We start from the raw sequence: 25,848 nt of genomic DNA on the forward strand, positions 1-25,848 counted from the left end.
CTCAAACTTTTTCATATCAAGGACCCCCAAAATGTTATCTATTCGGCCGCCGAAGTATTCATTATCTATATCTCATAATATTTTGTTCCAGGGACCCCTAGAATCAATTATTTGAGTTAAAAATGTTCCCTTTAAGAAAAGATGTCACACATGCTTTCCCAGTTCTTTGTTGTACAATGGAGCGCAAGAATCGCCGATCTATACAAGCTAGCAGTGTGCATTGTGAACTCTATTTTCAGTGGCGAGGTGACCACCGGAGCTGAAATAACATTGAGCGGTGGTGAGTAAAAACAGAGAGAAGGGCTGGGGCAGTAGCTTGCTCTTCACCGCGGCTCATGACGTCATGTTGTAGTTCGGAGGTCACCTCACCACCGAAAATCCAGACTATGAATAATGCTTAAGTAGTATACGTGTACCTTGGGAAGGCTCCTCTCTTGCTCTCCAGGTAGTCACTGAGTCCTTTCTGGACCAACTCTAACTGCTGGTTGCAGAACCTCAGACTGTTGAGCAGATGATCATCTGAACACAGCTCAATCACCTGCACGCACGCACACACGGGGGGGGGGGGGGGGGGGGGGGGGGAGGGGGGGCAGGAGACAGCCAGGGAGAAAGCTTGTCTCGTCAAACCATGTGACTCCCATTGAAAATAAATTGCCACACAGAAGACACCGGGGAGACAGCTGTCTCTTGGGTGTGAACAGCCCCTAAGTCATACATGGGCAACTGGCAGCCTGGGGGCCACATGCGGCCCTCACCATCATGTGATGTTAACCCTCAGGATAAACATGGACACTTTTTAACTCTGATAACTGATGACTGTTATCTTGATACGGTGACACACTGACTGTAACTAAAGGACACTTTATTCCTTTTTACCTTCCATAACACTCATCACATATTATGTGATGTGTGATTTTAAGAGCGGAATGAATGTGATGTGACATTCCGTGCTCAACCAATCAAATCATCACTGTGATACACACAGACACACAAAGCTGCATTGCATAAGAGGGTCCGGTGCCCATCAAAAAAAAGAAAATCACACCTGTGTGTGTCAAACAACAGTTCGACACGAAAAGGCCTTCCGAAAAAGAAAAAAAAAAGTTTTTAAGCCCGTTTTAAAAGACTCCATCGTCTGCGGTACTGTCAGGTCCATATAAGGACGGCTGTTCCACAGGTGCGCTGCTGCCCAGCAGAAGGAAGGCCTGGTCGGTCCCCCATGGTGTACATGGTTGGTATTTGGAACCTCCAGTAGGAATATATTATCAGATCTGAGGGTGTGGGTGGTTTTTTGGAGGGTAGGGTAGGGTATAGTTAGGGAGCGGCAGTTGTGACGGGTGCCCCAGACAAACAAGTCAAAGGCACCGCTCACTTCACACAAGTGTAATTTTTTTTGCCGTTTTATGAATTTGCCGGATTTTTGAGGGGCCCTTCCTATACACAGGTTTAATGTTTGTCTAGTAAATGCATTGACAATGAAGGGAACATTTACGGCATAATGTGTCGTTTACGTCATATTGTCTCTTTATTGTTAATGGCATTTAATGTTTGTGTTGGCACCGTTTGTTTTACATCACCATTACATCACCTAATCAACATGACCGAGTTAGACTTTAATATATTAGCGCCCCTCACTTCACACGGGTGTGATTTTTATTATTTATATTTCCTTCTTTATCGTAGGCATGCTTTTATCATGTCGGCGTCGTCTGGTTGTTATTGTTGGTTGTCATGGCTGCCAGTTCCCACCTGATGTCGTGTGTGAGCTCCGACTGCTCCAGACCGTTCTGAATAACTGCTAGCTTACATAATGTCTTGAGGCTAGGTCTGAAGTCTAAGACATACAGGTCACCAGGGGTGGTGTCTCCTCCAAAGAAGAAGATACGATCTCCCACCATGCATGCAGCAGCATATCTCACATCTCGGACCCGGACCTTTCCCTTGGGCTCAACCTTCTTCCAGGAGAAGGTCTCTGGACTGAATTTCCACACATCATCTTTGTACCAGCCATATATGTACAGCTCTCCATTGTAGGTAAATGCTGAATAATAGACTCTTTCTGGATGAGGCTGTGGAGATGGTGTGCTCAGCCACAGGTTGGTCTCTGTGTCAAACACTCTGAGGGGGTACTGGCTCCTATAGTCCCCAACTACAAACATCTTTGTCCCGATGATGGTGGCAGAGTGAAAGTATGTAGCAGTAGGTGGAGTTCCTCTGGCGTTAATTAAAGTCCAGACCATTGTGCTGGTGTCCAACTTGTACATGTCATTAGTCCATCCAGTCAGCATGGTGGATCCTCCATGTATAAACATGACCTTCTCCAACACACAGGCTGAATGGCCGTACCTCTCCTCTGGAACAGTGCCAGAAACCCTGGGTTTGAACCATCTGTAGTCGTCAACACCAAATGCATAAAGCACATTGCAGTAAGGCCTCCCTCCCCAGATGTAGACTATATCTTCAACCAACACAGCTGTGTGGCCAGAGCGCCTGGATGGAACCTCTAGGTGGCGTCCTCCTCCTCTTCCTGGCGACGTCCCTGGGCTCAGCTTCCTCCAGCATAAAGACACTGTGTTTAAGACGTGAACATCAATGGGATCACTGTCTCCTCCAAAGCAGTACAGCTTGTCCTGCAGCACCACAGCTGCATGGCGACATCTCTCTGCTCCTCCTTTCAGATGGACGGTCCAGCAGATCATTCTAACATCAGGTAGTTCTTCTTCTCTGTCCCACAATGCAGTTCTTTCTCTCCGTCTCTGTCCCAGAATGCAGTTCTGTCAACCACACGCTATCTCTTAAATCTCTACAGTGGTACAAACGTCATGTGACGCCTCTGGCCAATCCGTGAAGCCGGTGTGTTGCGTCAGCCAGACATACAGTAGTCTCTATCTGTGTCCGTCACTCAGGGAAAAGGCTCCAGTTTTCAGTGTGACTCTGTGTGTGTCTATCATAGAGTAATGAAAGGATAGAGACCGAACCACCCCCCCCCCCCCCCCCCCCCCCTCGCTATTCATTTAAATAGAAGTTGCTCAGTGGCGTTTTGAAGCACCCGGAAGACTGCCGGAAGTATAATTATAACTCAATGGCTCGAGCGAGCGGAAGTTTAGCCTAGCCTTTAGCCCCGGACCTCAAATCTTAGGTCTGTGGCTGACGCACATGACGTCATGAACGTCCGTCCACCTCCATGAAAGTGCTGCAGTTCCACATTTTGCCAGTAGGTAGCTTTCAACGTTGGATAGCCTTACTGGGGGCTTGGTGTCTATATGCCATACATGGGCAACTGGCGGCTCAGGGGCCACATGCCGCACCCACCATCACGTAATGCGGCCCTCAGGTTAATATCCGAACATTGATATATTATTGATTTCAGTTAATTACTAGTACTAGCCCTTACCCGTTGTGAGATATCCCCCCCTTGTGGCCGCGGGGGGGTTTTATAATTCACTAATAAATTCATTATGAATCATTAATGTGTCAAATCGAAAAAAGGGCTTCGTTAAGATATTATTATGGTCAATGCCTGTGTGAAGGAGCGATTGGTGCAGGCAGTGAGGAGCTACGGCGGTGTTTCTGACACACAGACAGACACACACACACACACACACACACACACACACACACACACACACAGACATTGACTGAATTATAGTATGATGATTACAATGTTATTGTCTTCTCTTTTTTATGTCCAATGTATTTGTATTTAATTCATAAAGTTATAACATATCTATAACTAAATCCATTTGAAATTCAATAAAACTTTTACTTCAGGATTCCAATTTAAAAATGGCAAAAAAAGTATTCACGATTTCAATTAAAAAATAGCAAAAAAGCTCAAAACGCGCCGCAGTGCGACACGTTTTGAGCTTGTAGATCAGCTATTTTTGCTACGACACTAATATGCAATGTGGCCCCACTGGAGTGAGTGTGCCCTCACTATCGTCAAAGTTGCCCACTATTGCCCTAAGTAATCAGGTTAATCCACAGAGCAGTGTGGTGCTTCTCGAAAGCACAGAGCAGTGTGGTGTTGTGGAGGGAGTGTAACGAACCATGTACAACCCAGATTCGGCACAAACAAGGGACTAAATTATTTTCGCTCCTGTGCCACCAGAATGTGGAACGCCCTACCAACAGTCATTAAGACATGTGAATCCCTTGACTCCTTCAAAACCACTCTCAAAGGGCACCTACGGACGGCTGCGATTCGAAACTGGCCCCCGTAAAATCTGAATCCCCCCCCACCCCCCCACCCCTTTTTCCCCTAACTGTATATGTTTCTTTTCCCTTTTTGCTTCCTTTATGATGAATTCCTGTTCTGTTCTTTAACTATATAGAAGTGTCTATTTGTACGTCTCTAAATGTTTTGATGAATTGAACATGGTGGACCCTCTTGTAAACAAGTGTAATGCTTAATTGGGTCGTCCACTCACAGTTAACAGTCTTTGTATTGAGTTTGTGCTTGAAATGTACTCTAATTATGCAAACTGTTAAATAAATATTTCAATCGCCTCCCCCTGGCCAGATGGAGGGGAAAGGAACTGGTTGGAATAACGTGTTTCTTCCATGCGCTACGTCCAACCAGGGAAACTCCCCCCTGTCAGGTGTAAAGGAGCAACTTGGACACTCAGGCATGAGTTCAAGTCTGTTGCTCTCCCCTTGTCCCCCATATATGGGGACTATAGGTTGGTGGAGGGTGTGTAGAGAACATTAGATGATTGACACAGGGGTGAAAATGGGTTACAAAATCGTGGGATAAAAAATATATTAAAAAAAAAATATATATATATATATATATATATATATTTCAATCAATCAATCAATCAAAAAAAGTGTTGTATTGACCTGGGGCTTCTAAAAGCACAGAGCAGTGTGGTGTTGTGTTGTGTTGTGCTGACCTGGGGCTTCTAAAAGGCACAGAGCAGTGTGGTGTTGTGTTGTGTTGTGCTGACCTGGGGCTTCTCAAAGGCACTTTTCATCAGTGCTCTCCACGCACGCTCCATGCTCTGGTACCTCCGGGCCTCCGCGGGCAGCTGGCGGGTGATGTCATCGGAGCCGAAGATGGGCTCCAGATAGAGCCAGGACCGTTGGCATGTCAGCCACTCCTCCAGCACATCCTGCAATATGGTATATAAATGGTGCATTTTATATATATAGATTGTGCATTATACATTCACCCGTCCACATGCACACAAGCACACATTCATACAACGATGGCGGAGGAAACCTGCACATCGGGAGCAATTATGGGTTCACTAACTCTGGGGAAGCCCGGAATCGAACTGGGAAACTCACGGTTGCCATCCGGCTGCTCTATACCGGCCACTCTACCCCTGAGCCACTGCCGCACCCCCCAGCAGCCCTACTTCCCCAAGCCATGTGTGTCTGCTGGGCGAAGTACAACAATGTGCAAACACAGCAGCAAGATTTGTGAGTTGCTGTGATAGGAGAAGGACATCAAATGGAACACAACCACCCTAAAGACTAATCATTGTGTATATTCCTGCACTATACCTGCATCAAGTGATCTTGGTACACAGAAGTTGATCTATTGAAGATTCTGACCTTCAAAGTACATAATTTTTGTTCTGATTGTATTGCTGTATCGTTGTATTGTTCTTTCTGCTTTGGCAATGTAAACGTATGTTTTCTCATGCCAATAAAGCCCTTTGAATTGAAAATAAAAAATTGTGTGTGTGTGTGTGTGTGTGTGTGTGTGTGTGTGTGTGTGTGTGTGTGTGTGTGTGTGTGTGTGTGCGCACCTGAGCCGTTCTGAGCTTCCTCTCCCAGGCGCCGATGCGTTCCTCAAAGCTCTTCTTGTGGGGAGAGAGAGACATGCTCTGAGTCATGACGATGTGGTCGTCCAGCAGCTGCGAGGCCTCGTCTGGACTCTTCAGGATGTAGCTTCCCGTCTCTTTGTAGGGCAGAACGTCAAACGCCACCGTCGACCACTCGGCCTCCATCTTGTCCAGAGCCTGGACGGTGGTTGGAGGAGACAGAAGAGATGCATTACAAACGGTGTGGTTGGGTCATGCCGCGCGCACAGTAACTTGTTGGTGTTAAATCACTGTGACTCAGAGCCATTTTCCGTGTGTGTGTGTGTGTGTGTGTGTGTGTGTGCATATGTGTGTTGGACAGGGGGGGGTCTAAATGCCTCCAGACAGTGTTTTTGTGTACAGCGTACTTATAGTTGACACATTTTCAGGCCACCCCACTGGTGGGCTCGGGTAAGATTCAAACACAATTATCGATCGAGGGTTCTCACACACACACCCACACACACACACACACACACACACACACACCCCCCCCCCCACACACCCCCACACCCCCTTTTGGTGTTTTAAGGATTATGTTATACTTTAGCTATTGAAAAATAGCAGATCTACAAGCTCATAGTCAATTTAACAAGGGTGCAGACGATCAGAAATCAGCAGAGAGAGAGAGAGAGTAACGTTTGTGCTATACTGTACTGTATGCCGATTTCTCTCTCCCTGGAAATTAAAACGTTTGGAGACTATAGGGTTGAAGTGTTTGATGTCGGGAATTAAATGGGGAGAGAGACAGACACAGTGACAGCGTCTAGTATTATACCTGCTCGATGGCGTACTCTTTGGCGGCCACCTCGGCCACGTGCTCCACCTCAGCGATGTGTCTCTGCAGGCCCATCTGCAGAATGAATGAATGAATGAATGAATGAATGAATGAATGAATGAATGATTTTATGTGTCATGCCACCTTGTGGCCCATCCCTCATGGGATTATATGACACCTTTTCACACAAGGTACAAAAAACAGTTATACACTTCTTACCGATACTGCTGATGGCATACATAAATACAAATACAACAAATCCAAACTAAAACATAAAACAAAATACCGTAACTATAGCATACATAGCCTATCCCTTACTGGCTGTACATTGGCCTTTTTCCTCAGATCCCAGGCTTTCTCTAGATAATTTTGCCAATTTAAAAGTATTTTTCAACTAAACGGTTAATAAATTGTGCATCATTCATTTCCATCATATTAACATATGTTTATATTATTAAACAACGCTTCTCTAACCGTACCATTCATTGAGATCCCACATTTGGCAGATTCGATCTTCTTCATCTGGCCCAACATAACGACCTGTTTCAATATAAAGTGGCAGTATACCTCCTCTAATCTGGGCACAAAGTGATCTTTTTTTCTTTGGCAGATTAAATAAAACATAGTTTTCAGTATAATAGTCATGTTTTATTTCCCTATATTGTGTACGTAATCTTGGTTTTCTCCAGATCTCTCCTGCCCAAGTACGTTTGACCTCATCAAAAAGTATCTCCCTTGACCGCACAATACTAACGACCTGCTCCAATCCAAGAAAGAAATCCTCAATTCCTTTCGTTAAGTATAGAGGAATATAACTTGTAAACTGTACTCAACAGACCGATCCCTCTATAATTAAGGGGAACCCTCGGGTCATCAGTTTAAAAAAAATAGGCGTTATAATGGATCTGAACCACATAGAGGGAATTCTTCCCATTTCAAACAGACCAAAGTATAGAGTGTGAGATAGCATTGGTGATGTGACGTCGTCGAGATCTCTTCGGGGCAGGTATTCTATGCCTGTGGCTTTCCCTGTCTTTGCTTTATTAATTGCCAACTGGACTCCTTCTATATGGTCAGCTCAGTATTAGGATTATCATTAGAAGGATTGACCTCCAGACAGCCGGAGAAGGTCAGGCTGGCCTTAGGCATGACGTGCATGCCGACGCGCTCGCCCAGCGACTGCCAGTGGCGCATCCTCATCCCCGGGCTCCTCAGGGCCTGGATCAGAGGCACGTTGGGGCGGAACCGCTCCACCCTGCCCAGTAGATCTGTAGCCACCATCTGGCAGTCTGGAAAGGAAAAGTGAGTAATGCTCTTAAGCTCCGTGTGTTCTTGGAACACGGCAAGCCTTTTGCTCACCCGTGCCTATACGGAATGAATCACCTCGAATCACACAGTGTCTGCATCAATTATATTTTAAACAATCCGTTTGCTTTTTTGGAATTATTAATTAATCGAATAATCGAGAAGCGCATCTCTATTGGTTTAGAATATTTGTGTGATATATATGTGTCAACGAATTGATGCAGAAAATGTCTAATGAAAATGTCAAACTTGACGCATTAAATAGCAGATCTACAAGCTCACAGCATGTCACATCACAAGTTAACCCATTGTGATCTTGTAGATCAGCTATTTTCAGTATTCCACCAAATTACAAATTTCTATCATTTCACCCAAAGTCAATTGTCGATTATTTGACATAATATACTCTTTACAATCCTTACGATCGATTAGCTTGACTATAGGGGCCGTTGTACCCCATAGATTTCCTGACTTACCAGGGACGTCCTTGAAGTGTTTAACGCACTTCTGCGTGGTCTTGAAGGCGTCTTGGACGGCGCGTTCCAGCTGCTCGGCGTCAACGGTCAACAGAGGGTCGCCGAGCCAGCCCTCGTGCCAGCGCAGCCAGTCGGACGCCGTGGTCCACAGGTCCCTGAACGGCTGGAAGTCCTTCGTCAGCTTCTGCAGGCGGTCGTACTGTGACACGGCAGGAGCGGGGAAAAGTTAGGTGGAAATTAGCAAAAGTTGTGGCAAATCTGCAACAACAAAAAATGCTTATACGACTATAGCGTTCTTCACAGATGTGTTCATAAAGGTGTCTACTATCACAGATTTGTTTTTCTTCCCAAGCCAACTCCCTTGGGGGACTTTGTGGGAGCCAATCGAAGTTGGGGTACCCGGAGGGCCTAGGCTAAAAGCAGGACAGTGACATGGGTAAATAGGTGAGCTAGTGACATGGGTAAATAGGTTTTTTTTGGGGGTTCTGAATCCGTTCCAACCATTCATTTTCAGTAAACATGACTCCTGGCCATAAATTTCGGTCATGCCTGCTTTTGTATTGTTCCAGACATGTGTAATAACTAATAAGCATATGCATATGTTAATGGATGTCTATGGTGTTTTATTGTTTTCTTTTCTGTTTGTGTGCTGGGGGTGGGGGTGGGGGGGGGGCATATTAAAATATAACAAGGATTTTATTAATATATCACAATTGCATCGTAATCGAAACCAACTGTTGAAACAGAAGTAGATGGACGATCTTTAATGGATTTAACTGATTTATTGTTTGACTTGCACTCTCTCCCAGCTTATATCCAGACCAGAGATTGTCTGCTGCTATGCGAAGTCCATCACTGGATGCACATTCAGTGTACCACCACCAAGCTTCCATCCATAATCCAGTGCATCATGTACTGTAGTATGGACGGAAGCTTGGTGAGTTGTAACTATGAGGGGGACTGTGCAGTGCATTTCAGTGCACAATGCATTTCTGCTTGTTGTAACTGCATGGCACATTTTGCAAGAACATCAAGCCAGAGGACAGTGAGGGCGATGCCAGGGAGTTGGAAGAGTAGTATAGAGATAGTTGTATGTATATTCATATTTGTATTTATGGTTTACAAAAGCATGCTTTCTTTTTAGCACCGTAGTTTTTTAGTATGCGTTTATCTTTTTTTTATATAGTGATATCATAGAGCCATATTCTGTTTATTTATTTGTATTAATGAACTGACAGTCTGAGGAGCCCTGGCATATTCATTTCACCCTTATTTTACTGACAATAAAGTCTTTCTGATTCTGAAAATAAGGAATCAGTTAAAACCATTAAAGATTGTCCATCTACTCCTGTTTCAACAGTTCAATTAGGCTGCATTTGTGATATATTAATAAAATCCTTTTAATATTTTAATATGCCCCCCCCCCCCCCCCCCCCCCTACATTGCGGAGGCAAATATATGAAGATAGGATGAAAAGTGGTGAAGTGGTAAAACATGAAGTAAAACATTTGAGTCCTTTTTTCCGCCACTGGGGAAATGACAATCATATTCTGCCTGAAGAAAGAAATGTGGCGCCATGGTATTCAGTATTTAAGTCCGACGTCATTTTGTAGTGCTGCGTTACGTCCTGGTCCAAGTGGCACCAGCTCCCGTCCGCATCTCATTGTAAATAGCATATCTAAACGCGTGAATCTTTTTACAATGACGTTATTCTTCAGAAAGGAAGCCATTGAGGGTTAAAATGGGTCTTAATGCTTCCAACTCGAGTAGAATTATTAATGTTGTGTGTCCATGACAACAATAATATATGATGTGGAGACAATAAAGACCATTATTATCATTATTATTGAAGGTACTTGCTCGGTAAAATATGTCGGGGGCATATTTAGAATGTGTGCAGGCTTGAGTATGTTAAATCTAGTTTAATGCATTAATGAGGATTTAGTTGACACAATATAAAATAAAATGGCGATAGTATTCCATGTGGGGCAGACGGCCTGTCACAGCCAGATTTGGGAGAGCAGTGAAAGCTTTGTTGTTGCGAGAAAAGCGGTAAAATGAGACTTTCGTGGTTGTTTTCGTCTCAGATTTAGTCCGACGGAGTGTCACAGTATAACTCTATGGGGGACACAAAAGCGACACAAAAGTAGGACCCGGAAGTATCTCAGGAGGAGGCGCTCATGTCACAGCTAAAATACTGAATAATCTCCCCCTTCATTTCTTGGCTCACATTAGTGACAGGGACTCCAAAGAGACGTTCTCTGTTGTTGTAGGTCTGCGCCATGGTCTGGGACTCCTTCAGCTGCTTGGCCACACGCCTCACCTCGTTGGCTATCTCGTGGGCACGACCTGCGTCGACGTGAGCACTGAACCCGGCGACCAGCATCTGGAAAAGTCCAGTCCAACAAGCAGTGACAGTCACACATTAGCACTCATCGACTTGACAAAGAAGAAAAAGGAACCGTAAACAACTGTAAATAAACCTAAGCCGCTGTATGCCACTATAGGGGTTTCAATGACCATTTTGATCAGATGTAAGGGTAATAATTTGAGTCCCTGCCTTGCTTCAGTATATGCCTACCGTATGTGACCTGTGCCCGAGTATGTAAAACATTCCAGGAAATTCAATAAACAGAATGTTAAAAAATAATAATTTGAGTCCCTCCTTGATCTAAATCGGCTGTCTATTTTATTCATCAGATACACTTTTTACAATATGAAGGCCATATTACATTTGTGTTTTTCTGGTATATCATTGTCAGGTCAATATAATGCGTATTGCAAAATGAAAGTGTTGCACCGTGATTGGCATATGTTTCGATTCACCGAAGAGCCCATATAGCTATGATGACAAACGCCTAGTGAGGACCCACGAAAAAAGTCTCGGCAGACCTGCAGAGAGTCCAGTCGCTCCTGGAAGTTGTTCTGGTCGACGAGCTGGACCTTGTGGAAGCGCTCCTCGCTCTCCACATGTTGGGCTTCAGTCACCGTCACCTGCGTCGTCAGGTTCTGAGGCCAACCGACGGCTGTCCACCTGCAGAGAGGAAACACAAAGGACCCTCATTTAGAGGGCCATTTCACCGCTGGAAAGAAACCGCAGTCACTCAATGTTAATAGTAAATTTGTAGTAAAGGTAACGGTAGCACAATTTGAAATGTGCACCCTATATATGGCCAGAACAGTAATGTAAGGTAAGGTATAAGGTAATTTTATTTATAGAGCACCTTTCAAAACAGTTGTTACAAGGTGCTGTACAATAAAATAAAAGGAATAAAACAAGAACATCTCAATCGAAAACAAACCGACAATGAAATAAGAAACAGAGCAGCAAAGACAGTACCTATAGAAATAGATAAGATAGAACAGTATATAGAAATCACTGGAGCAAGCCAAAATGTTTGCGGTATACAAATGCGTTTTCAGTATAGCTTCTTAAAGATGCCAACAGACACAGCGTTTCTCAAGCAGAGTGGTAAATCATTCCACAGCGTATAGGTGCGACAAATTCGAAAGCTCGATCTTCGTTGGTTCGCAGCTTAGTGGCGGGGATAATGAGAAAACCGTTGTCTCATATTCGCCTTGGGGTGCACCAGTTCACTTAAATAAATTGGGCCCAGCACATGAAGAGATTTATAAGTAATTAATACATTTTTAAATGTAATTCAATGCAAGGCTGCAAGCACAGGAGTGATGTTGTGACCTCCTTTGTGTATTGCTTAACAGTCTAGCAGCCGCATTCTGCACAAGTTGGAGGCGGTATATAGAGGAGCGAGCAATGTAGTCTGTGTGTTTGACTGGATTGTTTAATTCCTACATTGACCATAATGATTTGGTGCACTTGTGCTTGGGAGACACCCCATGTGGGCATGTTGTCTTACTGAGACAGCATGTATTCCAGGTAAGAAGTGAGACCACATTTTCATGACACATTTTGGTCATGAACATGCATGGAGTCATGACTAAAATATCTAGAAACACACGTTTAATACACACATAAAAACCCCCAGGAAAGTGTTTGTGTCCTAAACATCATTCAAATATGATCTTGTTGCAAAAAGGGGTGAAGTGGCCCCTTTAACGTCTGAAAACGGCTCCCAAAAATGTAGATGGATCATGGTCAAATCATGGCTTATACAGTAGTTACTTCATGTTGAAGTCCACATTTGGCAGGCTGTAGGCAAACGTGTCAAGCATCTCATAGTCTGACAGGATCTGGCTCATCAATTCCTGTTGTGAGAAGATTAAATGTTGAATATACATATCTAATAATAAGAAATGAGGTAAAAAATAATAATACTATAGGTTATTTTCTATGCACCTCGTGGCTCTTCAGCTGTTCTGGGATCTGTTTCATCCAGTTCCTCTGCTCTGTCAGCTCCTCAATGCTGTTGGGTGTCTCATACAGCTTGATACTGGTGGCCTTACACGCTTCACATGCCTACACACACAATAGAGAGAGAGAGGTGGCATATACCAATACCAGTGGAAGCTGAAATAACTAAAAAAAAACTGTTAGATCAGTCAGATAACTCACAAATACATTTAACCAATATTTATTATAGAATGAGAATTCAAGTGTGCATATACTTGGCGTTCGGCTCTGCTACATTTTTCTCCCTGCTTGGCACAATTAAACACCATCATTAAACATTAAGAGCAGGGAGATAGATATACAACAGGGTAGGTACCCTCACAAAAACATGCAGTAACCCTGGTCTCTAAACTGCCTCCCCCTGGCCAGCCGGGGCGCCTGATGGAGGGGAAAGGAACTGGTTGGAATAACGTGTTCCTTCCACGCGCTACGTCCAACCAGGGAAACTCCCCCCTGTCAGGTGTAAAGGAGCAACTTGGACACTCAGGCATGAAGGGAGCATGAGTTAAGTCCGTTGCTCTCCCCAGGTTGGCGGAGGGTGTGTAGAGCCCAGGATCACAGTAGATGATTGACACAGGGGTGAAAAATGGGTTACAAAATCGTGGGATAAAAAATATATTAAAAAAAAAAAAAGATATACAAGAACAACCCCCCATGGGGAACAGAAATAGCAGAGCCCACCGGTGGTGCTGGGGTGGCGGTGGGAGCAGACATCACATAACAACAACCAGGAACCATAATGCAGAAGGAAGGCAGGAACAAGCATGCAGTCTAGCTGAGCTTAAATACCCCACCCATTTGGTCAGCTGACTGCCAAATCAGCGAATGACATGTGGGTCTCGCAAACACTGAATACACCCACATAGTAATGCAGCATATTAACCCCCCCGAGTATATGTATGCGCTCTTGAGCACAGCATGAAGCCGCTCGAGTATATCCGACTGATATATTTCCACCTACTAAGCTCACCTACAATGCTAAAACCGCCTCGACCCTTTGGTGTGGTTAGGGCTTTACGTCATGGAGCTGCCTGCGCAGCCTGCAGGCGAGGCGCTGCAGTGGGGAAACAGTGACTTACGTCATGGAGCTGCCTGCGCAGCCTGCAGGCGAGGCGCTGCAGTGGGGAAACAGTGACTTACGTCAAGGAGCTGCCTGCGCAGCCTGCAGGCGAGGCGCTGCAGGAGCGCGTCGGCCAGCGCTCTGTGTTTCTGGGCCAGAGCCTGGCGCGCCGGCTCCACGCTGACGGCGAACGCTCCGATGGCGATGGAGGTCGGCAGGGACGAGCACAGCCGCTCCATGGCCTGCAGGTGCTGGACCACCTCCCTCTGTACCTCCTGGGACGTCCCGTCCACCCGACTGTGGTGGGCTCTGGAAGACCAACGAATGAAAGTAGCAAATTAACCATATGAATCCTATAGCGTGTGTTCTGGGGTGAGCATTTGGCTGAAATAGCTGATCTGCATGCAAGCTCAAACGACAAAGAGATTTGGCGTAGAGCGGGGGAAAACAAATCCAGTCAACAAAGTAGGGTTTAGAATCAGAATCTTCACTGTCACATCACAGGTCTACAGGGTTAAATTAGCTTCTGTGCAAGCGCCCATTATTATTATGATTATTTTCCAGAAAGGGAAAGAAACGAAAGAAGATTTTCAAGTCTTACTGGAGAAATGTTTCTATGTCCGAGTTGTGTAGCTCCAGATATTTGTGGTACTCGGCAGCGTAGGCCCTGAGGGGTACGGCGGCTTGACGCAGGGCAGCGCGGACCTCCTCTCTCAGCTGGGACACCAGCGGCTCCCACAACACCACCGACTCCAGCACAGGCTCGCCGCCAACAAACAGGTTCTGCATCACAAACTGAGAGCAGCGCATTGGGTCACCAGCATCTTCCTCATGATTCTCATCATTATCATCATCATTCCCATCAAGGAAGCTAAGAATGGAATCGCTGTTTTAAGCTAAAGACTGGTAATGGTACAGTATGATACAGTTGAAACGTGTTCGTTGGTGTGCTGCTTGCAGCACGCCTTACTAAAATGAAACATTACAGTGCCTAAAAGGACTAATCCGCGAGTGCTGCTGGTATTCTCCTTCTTCAAGCGACGTCCTGACCGTGCACCCGGTAAAAGGCTGGGAGTCGTGCGCGCTTCCTTCATTTAGAAAGAGTATGATGCAGGTCATCATAATACACACACACACACACACACCAGGGGGGCAGTCAGACAGATATTTTGTGAAGCCACTAAGGAAATGAAAGTTCATATAATGGCCTGTTGTGGCGCTGTCATTGGGCTCAAAAAAACCCATAGCCCCATAGAAGTCCATGTATTTGGGCCCAACTTCACCTAGACTGTATTACCTTAAACATGGTCATGAATACTTTTTGCTTCCAGTCACTAGTTTAAAGTCTCATTTATAATGTCATAATATTCTTTTGGGAAAATTATGGTCCCATTTATAAAATAAATTACCATAAAGTCGCGCATGTTCTGAGGGGCGTGGCTACCGTTACAGTCTATGAACGGGATCCCCCACCCACTCGAGTCAAATTAAAAACCAACAAAGAAGAAGGGGGGAAGTCCCGCCTCGTTGTCTGGGCCAGCCAATGGGCCAGCTGGGCCCAAACGGATCTAGAAAGATGGCGACGTCCATTGCAAGGACTGACAGGCTTCATTTTATGTTCATGTTAGACCCGCGGAACGCTTTGTCCACACAGTATTGCATCTCTTACTTACCTTATCCGGCTGTGGAACACTGTGTGTGGCCAGAATGCCCTTATCAAACAGGTTGATGAGGGACAGCTCAAAGGTCTCCAGTGGAGTGCTGTAATGGACTCCAGTCTGGTCCAGAACCAAGTCCACCAAAAACAGAGGGTTCTTCTTAGGCCTAGAGGTAGTGGATATTGGAGTAAACAACACCGCAGTACGACGGTGTCTGCAAAGTGACAGCATCGTGCAACGGAGTGTATAAATAAAGCTTAACACACAAAACACATGACATGTTCATTGTTACGAGTGCTCTCGTTCTCTTTTTCCATGTTCATCATTGCAACACAGTCAAATCAATTTGCCAAAACGAAGCTCGCCATATTATGAGAACAAAGAAGATACATTCCACTTTTTGGACTTGAGAGCTACTTTCAAAATGACCAGCTCAACAAGATCTACCCACCGAAAAAACGATTAAACCATTGCTGAATAGTTTAAATATCTATCTGAATTCTGAGGGGGCTTTGGAATACCGGAGTTGGCGTTACATATAAGACAAAATGCACTTGGAATGCGAAATAGAGCCGGAGAAATGGAATAGGTAGGGGTTTGTTGTATTAATTTGTAATATACCAATGTTTTTGTACACAACACACTTGAAAACAAAATAGGCCTATTGCATTGTGGGTTTGAGCTGATGTCAATCAATCAAGTCACCTTAATTCAAGTGGCAGATGCCACTATTTCAATTAAATATTCCTTAGGCATGTGATCTACCTGCACAGCCTTTGTGATCTACTGGTAGATCGCGATCTACCTTTTGGGCACCCCTGCTAGAGGTCTTAAGCCCAAACAATACCAAAGGGTCGGGTCGGGACAAAACGGTTTTTAAGGTCAAATCAAGGAGTTCCATCGGTGTGGTTTACACAAGAATGTCACATAAGACCAAACAATAAACCACAATACCAGATTAATTCACGTTCAGTATTCATCATATGAGGCCAATCGGTGAGAGACGTGGGAGTGTGAGCGAATCAATGCGCGCGTGTATGTGCATGCGCGCGGTAAATTAGACATACCGACAGTGCTACGGTCATGAGTCCGCGACACCCTATACCCAAAACCCTAACCTATATAACCCTAACCGCACGCGGACACCACGGGTGAACTTTAAACAGCCACAGGTTAGTTTTAACCCGCGGCGCATGTCGGTGTTGTCCGACTGATGACGTCTGTAGGACTGTTGGTATATATCTAACCAACGTATGCAACCCGCTGCATGTTGTTCCTACTTGTAGGGGCTGGTGATCAGGTCAGGTCCCCAGACCATGTCCAGGGGACAGGTCAGGACGGCACGGCAGGCGTCCAGCACCAGGCGCGTCAGGCTGCCCAGCGAGTCCAGCACCAGGGAGCGCAACGAGTCCTGCATGTGGTAGCGAACCAGAGACAGCAGCCTGCAGAGCTTGGACATCCCGTACACGTCCCAGCGGGACTGGGTCAGGTCGTACCAGCCCGCTCCGATGTCCCTCAGCTCAGAGCGGATGGCGTTGCACAGAGACGTCGTCCACGAGTTGCACAGATTGGAGCTGACCTGCAAGCGTGTGGCGAGAGGAGGAGAGCGCATTGGGTTAAAAGCAAAAATAAAATGCCACGACTGAAAATATATATGAAGTACTAATGTGTGATTTGTTTACTTCCGCTGTCAGCGGCACAGAGCAGATCGGAGGGATTACGATTCGATCATTATACACTCACACTAGACGATAATTTATGGCCAAGAATCACTCCCGATTGAGTCGGGCACCCCGCACCCCCCCCCCCCCCCCCCCCCGAGCGTTATTGGCTATTGTACGGCCACCTTAAGGAGAACAGACTCTACCGCTGCATAGAAGAAGCTGAGTTTGGTTTGACAGGTTGGAGGTTGGAGTTCCATACACCGGCTACGTGCCCCCCCCTAATATGTGATTTATGAAAACAGTATGAAAGTGTAACACCCAGGATTCTAAATCGGGCCTCCCGCGTGAAAGTCCAACATCTTAACTGCTAGACCGGGGGAGATATTAGACTTTTTAGGCCATCAGGCATGAGAGGCTCTGAGCCACTCTGCTACAAAAGGACATATCAAGAGTATCTGTTTTGCAGGTTTTCAGCTCACGGCTTCGCGTTGCGGCGTTCAGAGTACGGGTTTTATGCCATTCAAACTATGAATTTTATGGGTAAGCCTCCCATTGGCTTAGGAGGCCGCCAATCATGGCTAGGTCGCCAGTAGAGATAGATCAACATGTTGTCCAGCCGCTTTGCAAGCAGTTGGCAAAAACACAATATGTAAAATGAGGATGTTTTAGAAATATTGTTCCTGCTGTTCTTCTACATACTGCCAACCAGGTGAAGTAATCACAGACGGAGGCATATTTCTTTAATGCTGGTTTGGGCGATGCAAATGACAAAATATTACCTGTGCATGTGTCTGAGACTGGGTAAGTTCAAACTCCTCAAGGCGCAGTGACTTGGTGAAGGTGACACGGAACAGACTCATGGCCGCCGCCCTGTTGCACGCAGCACGGACTTCAGAGAGCACGCGGATCACCTCTGGCTTGGTCAGCAGGGAGTTGAAGGTGAACGCAGCTCGGTTCTTCTTGAAGGAATAGTCGGGGACTGGAACCAACCCTGTAGACAGGTGGTAATGTAAATGTAAGTGACCTTATGCACACGGCAGCCCTCTTGCCATTAAGTAAATGGCAGGGTGGTAACTATCCGCAATTTCCCATACATTTGAGCCCATACATCCAAAGGGAAAAGTCCTATCTGATTGTATTAAACGTCAACGTACAAAAAGCTTGAATTATCCTCTTTCTATCTGCAAAGTGTTTGTTTCATATAAATCCACTGTAGATGTTATGAGCTACTTTCTGGCCTTGTAGGTGATTGTTTTTGTGTGTTGGAGTTTGAAAATGCTCGTTGGATATCACTTGACGTCCCTGTGTACCACCTATTTTGAATTTGCACATAATGGGTAGGCTACTATGCTAGCGCGGTGCCGCGCTACAAGCTTGCTGTAGATCTGCCATTTTTAAATTCTGAAAATGTGGTGGAAATCTTTGAATATAATATATTCTTTCAGAGCGAACATTTTAACTCAAATCTTTGCTTCTGTGGGAGGACGGTGGGACGACGACATATTTTCAGATGGGGGTCGGCAGCTCGGCGGCCAATTACATATCATTTTGGGGGTCCTTGAAATGAAAATGTTTGAGAACGAGTGACATTAGAAACATGAGTTTTTCAGAAGGCGTTTGTATAGAATCGTCCACTGGTCTAAACGGGTTAACAGAAACAACCACCAATCAAGCTAGCTTATAGTGTTACCTTGGCGTGGCACACATTGGGGTTCTTTCTGCGGTAGTGAGATGTGACAGAAGTCCTCTGGGCGGGACGCCACCAACTTGTCAAAGCTGAGGCGGTTCATGGTGCGATCGTACTCCAGCTTAATGTCCTCCTCGAGGCGGTCCATACCTTCTAGCAGGCTGTGAATGATGTATGTATATAACACAACATTGTATAGTCCCGTCTTTTGTTAAAACAGTGTTTATTTTTGTTAAAACACCGACATGATTCAGGACACAAGGTAAATCACACCAATGCAACACCAATGCAACCCCTTTTGGTGTTTTAACTAAGCATTATTGTTATACTTTAGCTATTGAAAAATAGCAGATCTACAAGCTCATAGCGCGCCACCGAGTGGCGTGCTATGAACTTTTAGGTCTGCTATTTTTGAAAAATCGTACAAATGCGGCAACAAATCTTTGAATATATATTCTTTCAGAGCGAACGTCTTTTTTATTTCGACGTCAGGCCTAAATGGGTTAAAAACAGTATTGTCCCAACCCGACCCTTTGGTGTGGTTTGGGCTTTAGATGTGAGACCGAGTATCTAGTATCTAGTACAACATATTATGCAAGTATAGGCCTTAAGGCACTCCTTTAGTGTTACAAACCAGTACGGGCCCCATTTGTTTCCATTTCCATCCTAACTATCAAGTTATTTTAGCTGGGGGAAAAAAACATGGCACCCCGTCACGGTCCCCCAGACCACACGATGAGAAGAACATGGTGCTTTTCAGAATAAAACTAAACAAATCACACCCGTGTGAACTGAGTGGTGCAACTCCCCTCTCCTCTCCTCTCTCTCTCTCATTAGCAGCACTAATACTATCTCTCTCTCTCTCTGTTTCTGGCAACAGCGCCCCTACTGATACTCATTATACTGGCTCATTAACACATACATACATACATACATACATAGGTGAACACATAGGTGAACACATAGGCGGACACGGACATTGCTGTTCCTTGGAGTGGTTGCACCACTCAAAAAGGAACGGGGAGAGGGAACGTATGTGAACCCTATATAAACAGCGATGCTTACGTCTCCAGTGCGAGGCCGGGCGTGGACAGGACGTGCCCTCTGATATGCTGGAGGCGCCGGGTGTCCACGGAGGGCATGGCGGCCCAGACGGGCATGCAGTCCACCGCCAGGTGGTAGAACATCAAAGCCTCGGAGTTCTCCCTCAGGCGCTGGGCAAAGCAGAGGCGCTCTGCGAAGACACGCGGGTCCTCGGCACAGAACAACAGCCTCACCCTGGGCACCCAGTACTGGGCGGCTGTCGGCACATGGGCTACACCTGTGTGTGTGTGTGTAGAGATGGAGGTATACAGTATCAGAGAAGGGGCCCTATTTCTATATGATATGATGGCTAAAATGGGGCGATATCTTGAACGTCATTAGACAAAGACGTATGCATTCGGAATCAGAAAGCATTCGATAATGTGCGATTACAGAGGCATGGTACAAAAGTTCTGCATTTATTTTACACCCCTTGACAAGTGCAACGGTACTATAGTAGGCTAGAACTTGCCTGCATGTTTGTATCCTCCATTTAGAACAGGCTTTCCTTTTCCATCGGTCACTCTGCCGTTCCCGTCGGCCTTCTGGACGAGGTACCGCCCGTTGTCCCGACAGTAGTCCAGGACCCCGACGGAACACCAGCCGTATTCTAGGTCGGGGGTTCTCATGGGGTCCACTTTGGGAACAGAACACGGCCATGAGAACAGCACAGAAAAGACTCTTTCTTCCTCTAACACCCGCATTAATTTCTACTTGCAAAAAATAGATTTCAACCTTACTACTACTTTGTACTACTAGGACTAAGACTAAAAAAGATGTTAAAAAAAATAAAGTTTGATGAAAAATGTATAATAATTATATAATAATATAATAAATTAATAATTTACATTTGGGGGATATCTTTCACAATAATGAATAAAACATGTTCTAGACATTCTAATGATCACAAAAAATATTACAAAATATTACAATTATTTTACCTACTTTTATTAGGGTAAAGGTCAAAAGTCTTAGGTTAAAAAATGTTCAAACATTTGCCAGTCCAGACATTTTTTATTTGTGTGAATTTCAGCCTCTGTGGGGGGTGTTTATATGCAAATATCATGACCAATGGCATTGAAATGGCATTGCAATGAACATCACTGATGACGTTTAGGTGAAAAAAGAACAGAAAAAAAAGAAATTAAATTAAATTAATTAAATTAAAATTGTTGCTAAAAAGCAACGCTGGGTCTTAGAGGGTTAAAGCTGCAATCTGTGAACTGGTCTGGCTGTACTACTATTCGAACTCCCACAAGTCTCCCACGCCATGAACTATAAGAACCACTTGACCAGGGGGAGTTATTGCACATTGAGCTTCAGGCGAGCAGCACCTTTCCTACCCAAATACAGGATCTACATTGCTTATTTATCTGTTCTGTATAGAGGTGAAAAGCCCATTGAGACCAGATCTCTTTTAAGAGGGAGCCCTGTGCAGCCCTGTACAAATATTTTTTTATATTTGTCTGATGCTACAAAAAGGGAAAGTTCTCTCCTCTAGGCTTCTTAACTTCTCCTGCTCAATATGGTATGGTATTTTATATCTTCCGTTTTTAACGCTTTGTGTGCCAATAAAAAAAAACAACAATAAAACTAGACCACCTGAAACCACTGCAGATGATGTTGTTATATTGTACTTTTTACATTTAGCAGCCTCTCTACCATACAGGTTAAAATGACATTTTATTCACTAAAATAAGTTTAGGGTGTGGTCACACCAAACCTCTGCCTATGCGAGTGGATTCTGCTATTAGTCTTCAATGGAAATAGTCTATTTTATTTTGTATTGTATTTATTTTTTACGAAATCCGCGATTGGCAACAAACTGCTCCGTTCCCATTTAAAAGCATTGGCAGAATCCGTGCCCATAGGTGGAATTCAAGTTCAGTCTGACTGTGCTATATACGTACCTGGTGGAGCGTTGTCAGTTGCAGGCAGCAGGGCTTTCGCAGGTATAGGTTTGCGATCAGGTGATCCTTCCGTCCAACCCAGAGCCATCCACTCTTCAGGCGTGCGGGGGTCATAGTCCTCATTGTCAAAGATCTGTGGTGGAAATAATCGTATATATGCAAAGTTAAATTAGACAATCTGAAGTGATTGTAGATTGTAGTTCTGTTTCGCTATTGTATTTAGCCGGTTTTAGGTTGTTAATGTACTTTCCCCCCCTTCCTAGTAATGTATGTATGTATGCATGTACAGTATGTATGTATGTATGTAGTACCGTACAACATTTGTCTTTGGAACTTTTGGATTCCATTAGTATACAAAAGTACAAATACTCAAGTGATTACTGAGTACTGTACTTCGTCGTTTTTTAGTTTTTTTGTATTTTTTGATTTTCCAATGGGAGTCACATGGTTTGACCAAACATTTTTGTTGGATGAGGGGCAGAACACCACCAGCAATCAAACACAAATGTTTGATCAAACCATGTGACTCCCATTGGAAAAGCATTGTGGTGGCCCAAAAAAACGACCAAACATTTGCTTGATTGGTGTTTGGTACGTGTGAATGAGGCCTCATGCACACGCATCAAACGAATATTCTGTGCTCTGTCTGTGATTAATGGCTGCCACAATGCAATTCCAATGGGAGTCACATGGTTTGATGGTGACTCCCATTGCAATTGCACATGGTTTGATGAGGCAGCAATCAGCAATCAAACACAAATGTCTGGTCAAACCATGTGACTCCCATTGGAATTGTGGTAGCCAACTAGCCATTACTTACAGACAGAGCACAGAACATTCGTTTGATACGTGTGAATGAGGCCTCTAGTAACTCCTGCTCACCTCCAAGGGCAGGTAGTTTGACACAGGTGGGACCCGGTGTTCTGACGTGGTCACGTGATCAGGTGGGACGGTGTTGTCAGGGGCGGTCACCTGACCATCCCTGCCCCAATGCCTTGGCATCAGCAGGTTCGCGTCTATGCCTTTCTCTGCCAGGAGCTGGGCTATGTCTACCTGCATGTACTCCCTCCTGCGTCTAATTGGAAAAGAGACGTTTTTCTGTTAGTCTTGGTTCATGCACAGTACAAAAATGATCTTTTTTAACTCCCCATTTGGGTCCACTTGAGTTCAAAATAATTAATTAATAATAATTACACACAGAAGATTTTGCTGTGTGTATCTGGAAACTCTCTCTCTCTCTCCCCCCCTCCCCTCACGGAATGTCGTAAGGCAGACAATCTTGTCAATCAATCCATGCATTCATTCAGGTGTGTAACTACAAATGCAGCAGCTATTATTATTAGTATTGAGCCTTTCGAGGTTAGGTGTAGTGTAGTAGACAAACCCTTATTCAAAAATGTAATTCCTTTCATCTGTACCTTGACTAACACACACAAACCTGTACCTTTCTATCTCCAGCTTGTGGGGAATCTGTCCTGGTACAGTTTGGAGTGGCAGCTGGACCTTGGGCGCATATCCACCAGGATAGAAATCAGTGATCTCTGGTTGCTGTGTTGTAGGTCCATGTTTATCACTTTCAACCAGGCTGGACAGATCTAGTGTGGAACAAAATATCAGTTTTCTAAGATAATCTACATTATTAATAAACAATACGATAACAGTTTGTGTAGCCCATTATGCCAGAAACGCATAATATTAATACCATACCTGTTGGAGTGTTGTAGTACTCTGAAGCACGCATAGAAAGTAAACTCTGTTGAGTCTCTGCTCCTTCTCTGTAACTCTAATTAATGAACCAGATTTACGTTCAGTGGAATAACAGCAATACACAAACTGTACAAGTATATTATGTGCATTGGATACAGTAATTACTTTGATTTTAGGCTTGGCAGCCGGAGAGATGAGTTGGGAGTAGAGCCCGTGCTGCTCAGTGACTGGGCTTGTCCCGATAGGAGGGAGCGTGCTCCTGGGACGTACAGCTCGGGGTCTGGCTTGTTGCGGAGGTTTGTTGGGCTTCTTCCGTAACCCTAAACCAGGCAAGCGCTTTCCCTCCTCCATTCTGTTACAGACCAAATCATTTTAGACTCAGTTAAGAGGTAACTGACATTACTAGTACTCACCCCTACTTGGCATGTTCTGCAAAAATAATCACAGTACGGCACAGTTCTTTGGCTTGTGATGAAGAAAAAACATAATAAGGTGAATGCAAGAGGTTTAGCAATCTCACATTTTCACTGTGCATCAAACACAAACCATCAAGGACACAATGTGTTGTCGTTACATCATGAGTAGACTGTACTATCTTCTGTTATCTAATTACTAAAATAAGAACGCCTAAATAAATAAAGAGCTGCATGACCCCCTGGTCCCTATATGCAGAACAAACAAATGTAATACATTATTGTTTATTGGTCACTTATTGGTGGTCAGTCACCAATAGGTTATAATCTCTCAGGCCAGGTTAGTATAATGCTAAATCATAGACATAAACACAACCTACGTTTATACAGGCTATAGTGCTAATACAACAGTCGTACAGTCAAGAACAAAAATAAATTAATACATCTTTATGACACTGTTTTGTTTATAAACGTGTCCTGTATCAAGTCTGACACAACACGACAGACCTATTATAGCCTGCAACTGTTAACCTGACATTAAAGTTACTGGAAGTGGAACTACAAACTCTCAAACTGTCACAACAAGACAAATACTAGATAAAGTGCCCCTTAGTTGGGGCACAGGTCTCCACCAGGCCAGGTCAGGTTGTGGTCTCCTGGTGGCGCTATAATAGTCCAGTGTGAAAAGGGTGCAATTTCTTCTTACCTTGGATGGCAATTGGATGATTTGAGGCATTTTGTTCCAAAAATGTGTTTTGCAAAAATCCACCTGTTGGTGGCGTATAACAGGCCAATGTGAAAAGGGTGAGATATATTCCTCAGCCTAGTAGGAAAGTCTGTGAAAGATTTCACGTAAATTGCACGCTGCATTCATGATTTGAGGCTTTTTGTTCTAAACGGGCCAAGCCTGCAAACTTTGAAAGCCAATTTTTGAAAGCCACATGACTATAGAGATACAGTGTAACGATTTGCGGCATTTTCTGGAAAAATGTGGAGGAGTAATAGCAAAAGTCGTGGTGGCGCTATAACAGGCCGTTCTGGAAAATGTGGGGCATCCAGGGAGTGTGCGTGCAAAATTTGGCACAGACCGGGTTAACGGTGCCAGAGATTAGCTGGTAACAGACGTGCAAGCGTGCGCACACGCGCGCACACACACACACACACGCACAGTACACACACACACAGTACACACACACACACACACACACACACACACACACACACACACACACACACACACGCACACGGAGTGCAAAACATCTCAGTCTCTCCCCATGCCTTTCGGCCTGGTGGAGACAAACATAGCCTACTCTCTACTCTCTCCCCATGCCTTCGGCCTGGTGGAGACAAACACTCTCTCCCCATGCTTTCGGCCTGGTGGAGACAATAATGTATAGGCTACGTTATAGCCGACATCCACGTACCTTTCCACACATCAAATGTGAGTGCTGTTGCTTCCCTCGTGTTGTTTAACGTAAAAGTTAACTTCTTTGCCCACCTGGCTGACTCAGGTCAACTCAAATCTCGGTTTCCAACTACAAAGTTGGACGCGGTGAGCTGGCAACAGTTGCTAGGGAAGGAGAGGAGGGCGCCTATCAAACCGCCACCAGATGGCGACATAAATGAAGACTATCCAAAGAACTCCCAATAGAAAAGAATGACGGGGTTACAGCAACAACACGTTAAATCCAATAGACCAATTTGTTTACAAACATTGAGACTGATCGCACGGGTGACTGTTTCATGTAATCAATAACCAACAGATCTCAAACCTGTTGTTTCGGGGATTCAACCTCTCTTATTATTTGAAATTTCACTAGAGGATACTCCCTTGAGTTGCAGCAACTCGTTTTCAAGGGGGTCCTCTCTGTGTGTTGGCTAGTGATCGGTGCACCCTACTTCATTGCGTAACTGCAACAGTA

General features: G+C 44.7%; 1 protein-coding gene across 1 annotated transcript in view; it reads right to left on the reverse strand.

The window, feature by feature from the left end:
- The window catches only part of dnah1 (dynein, axonemal, heavy chain 1), a gene marked incomplete at both ends in the record, with an annotated part of 92,162 nt that extends 68,223 nt beyond the window's left edge, over positions 1-23,939 (reverse strand). The window contains 22 exons of the mRNA XM_080784242.1: positions 417-538; positions 4,950-5,114; positions 5,760-5,972; positions 6,592-6,666; positions 7,702-7,880; positions 8,373-8,571; positions 10,603-10,758; positions 11,265-11,406; positions 12,517-12,599; positions 12,691-12,810; positions 13,885-14,113; positions 14,406-14,599; positions 15,478-15,628; positions 16,743-17,041; positions 17,906-18,117; positions 18,817-18,974; positions 19,879-20,134; positions 20,369-20,533; positions 21,807-21,939; positions 22,689-22,881; positions 23,251-23,401; positions 23,927-23,939. Coding sequence (XP_080640368.1) covers positions 417-538; positions 4,950-5,114; positions 5,760-5,972; positions 6,592-6,666; positions 7,702-7,880; positions 8,373-8,571; positions 10,603-10,758; positions 11,265-11,406; positions 12,517-12,599; positions 12,691-12,810; positions 13,885-14,113; positions 14,406-14,599; positions 15,478-15,628; positions 16,743-17,041; positions 17,906-18,117; positions 18,817-18,974; positions 19,879-20,134; positions 20,369-20,533; positions 21,807-21,939; positions 22,689-22,881; positions 23,251-23,401; positions 23,927-23,939 — 3,608 coding nt within the window. The remainder of the gene's footprint in view (positions 1-416; positions 539-4,949; positions 5,115-5,759; positions 5,973-6,591; positions 6,667-7,701; positions 7,881-8,372; positions 8,572-10,602; positions 10,759-11,264; positions 11,407-12,516; positions 12,600-12,690; positions 12,811-13,884; positions 14,114-14,405; positions 14,600-15,477; positions 15,629-16,742; positions 17,042-17,905; positions 18,118-18,816; positions 18,975-19,878; positions 20,135-20,368; positions 20,534-21,806; positions 21,940-22,688; positions 22,882-23,250; positions 23,402-23,926) is intronic.
- Between the last annotated feature and the right edge of the window lie 1,909 nt (positions 23,940-25,848).

The sequence above is a fragment of the Protomyctophum bolini genome (genome assembly GCF_963924005.1).
Source record: "Protomyctophum bolini genome assembly, chromosome: 15".
In the NCBI taxonomy this organism is placed as follows: Eukaryota; Metazoa; Chordata; class Actinopteri; order Myctophiformes; family Myctophidae; genus Protomyctophum; species Protomyctophum bolini.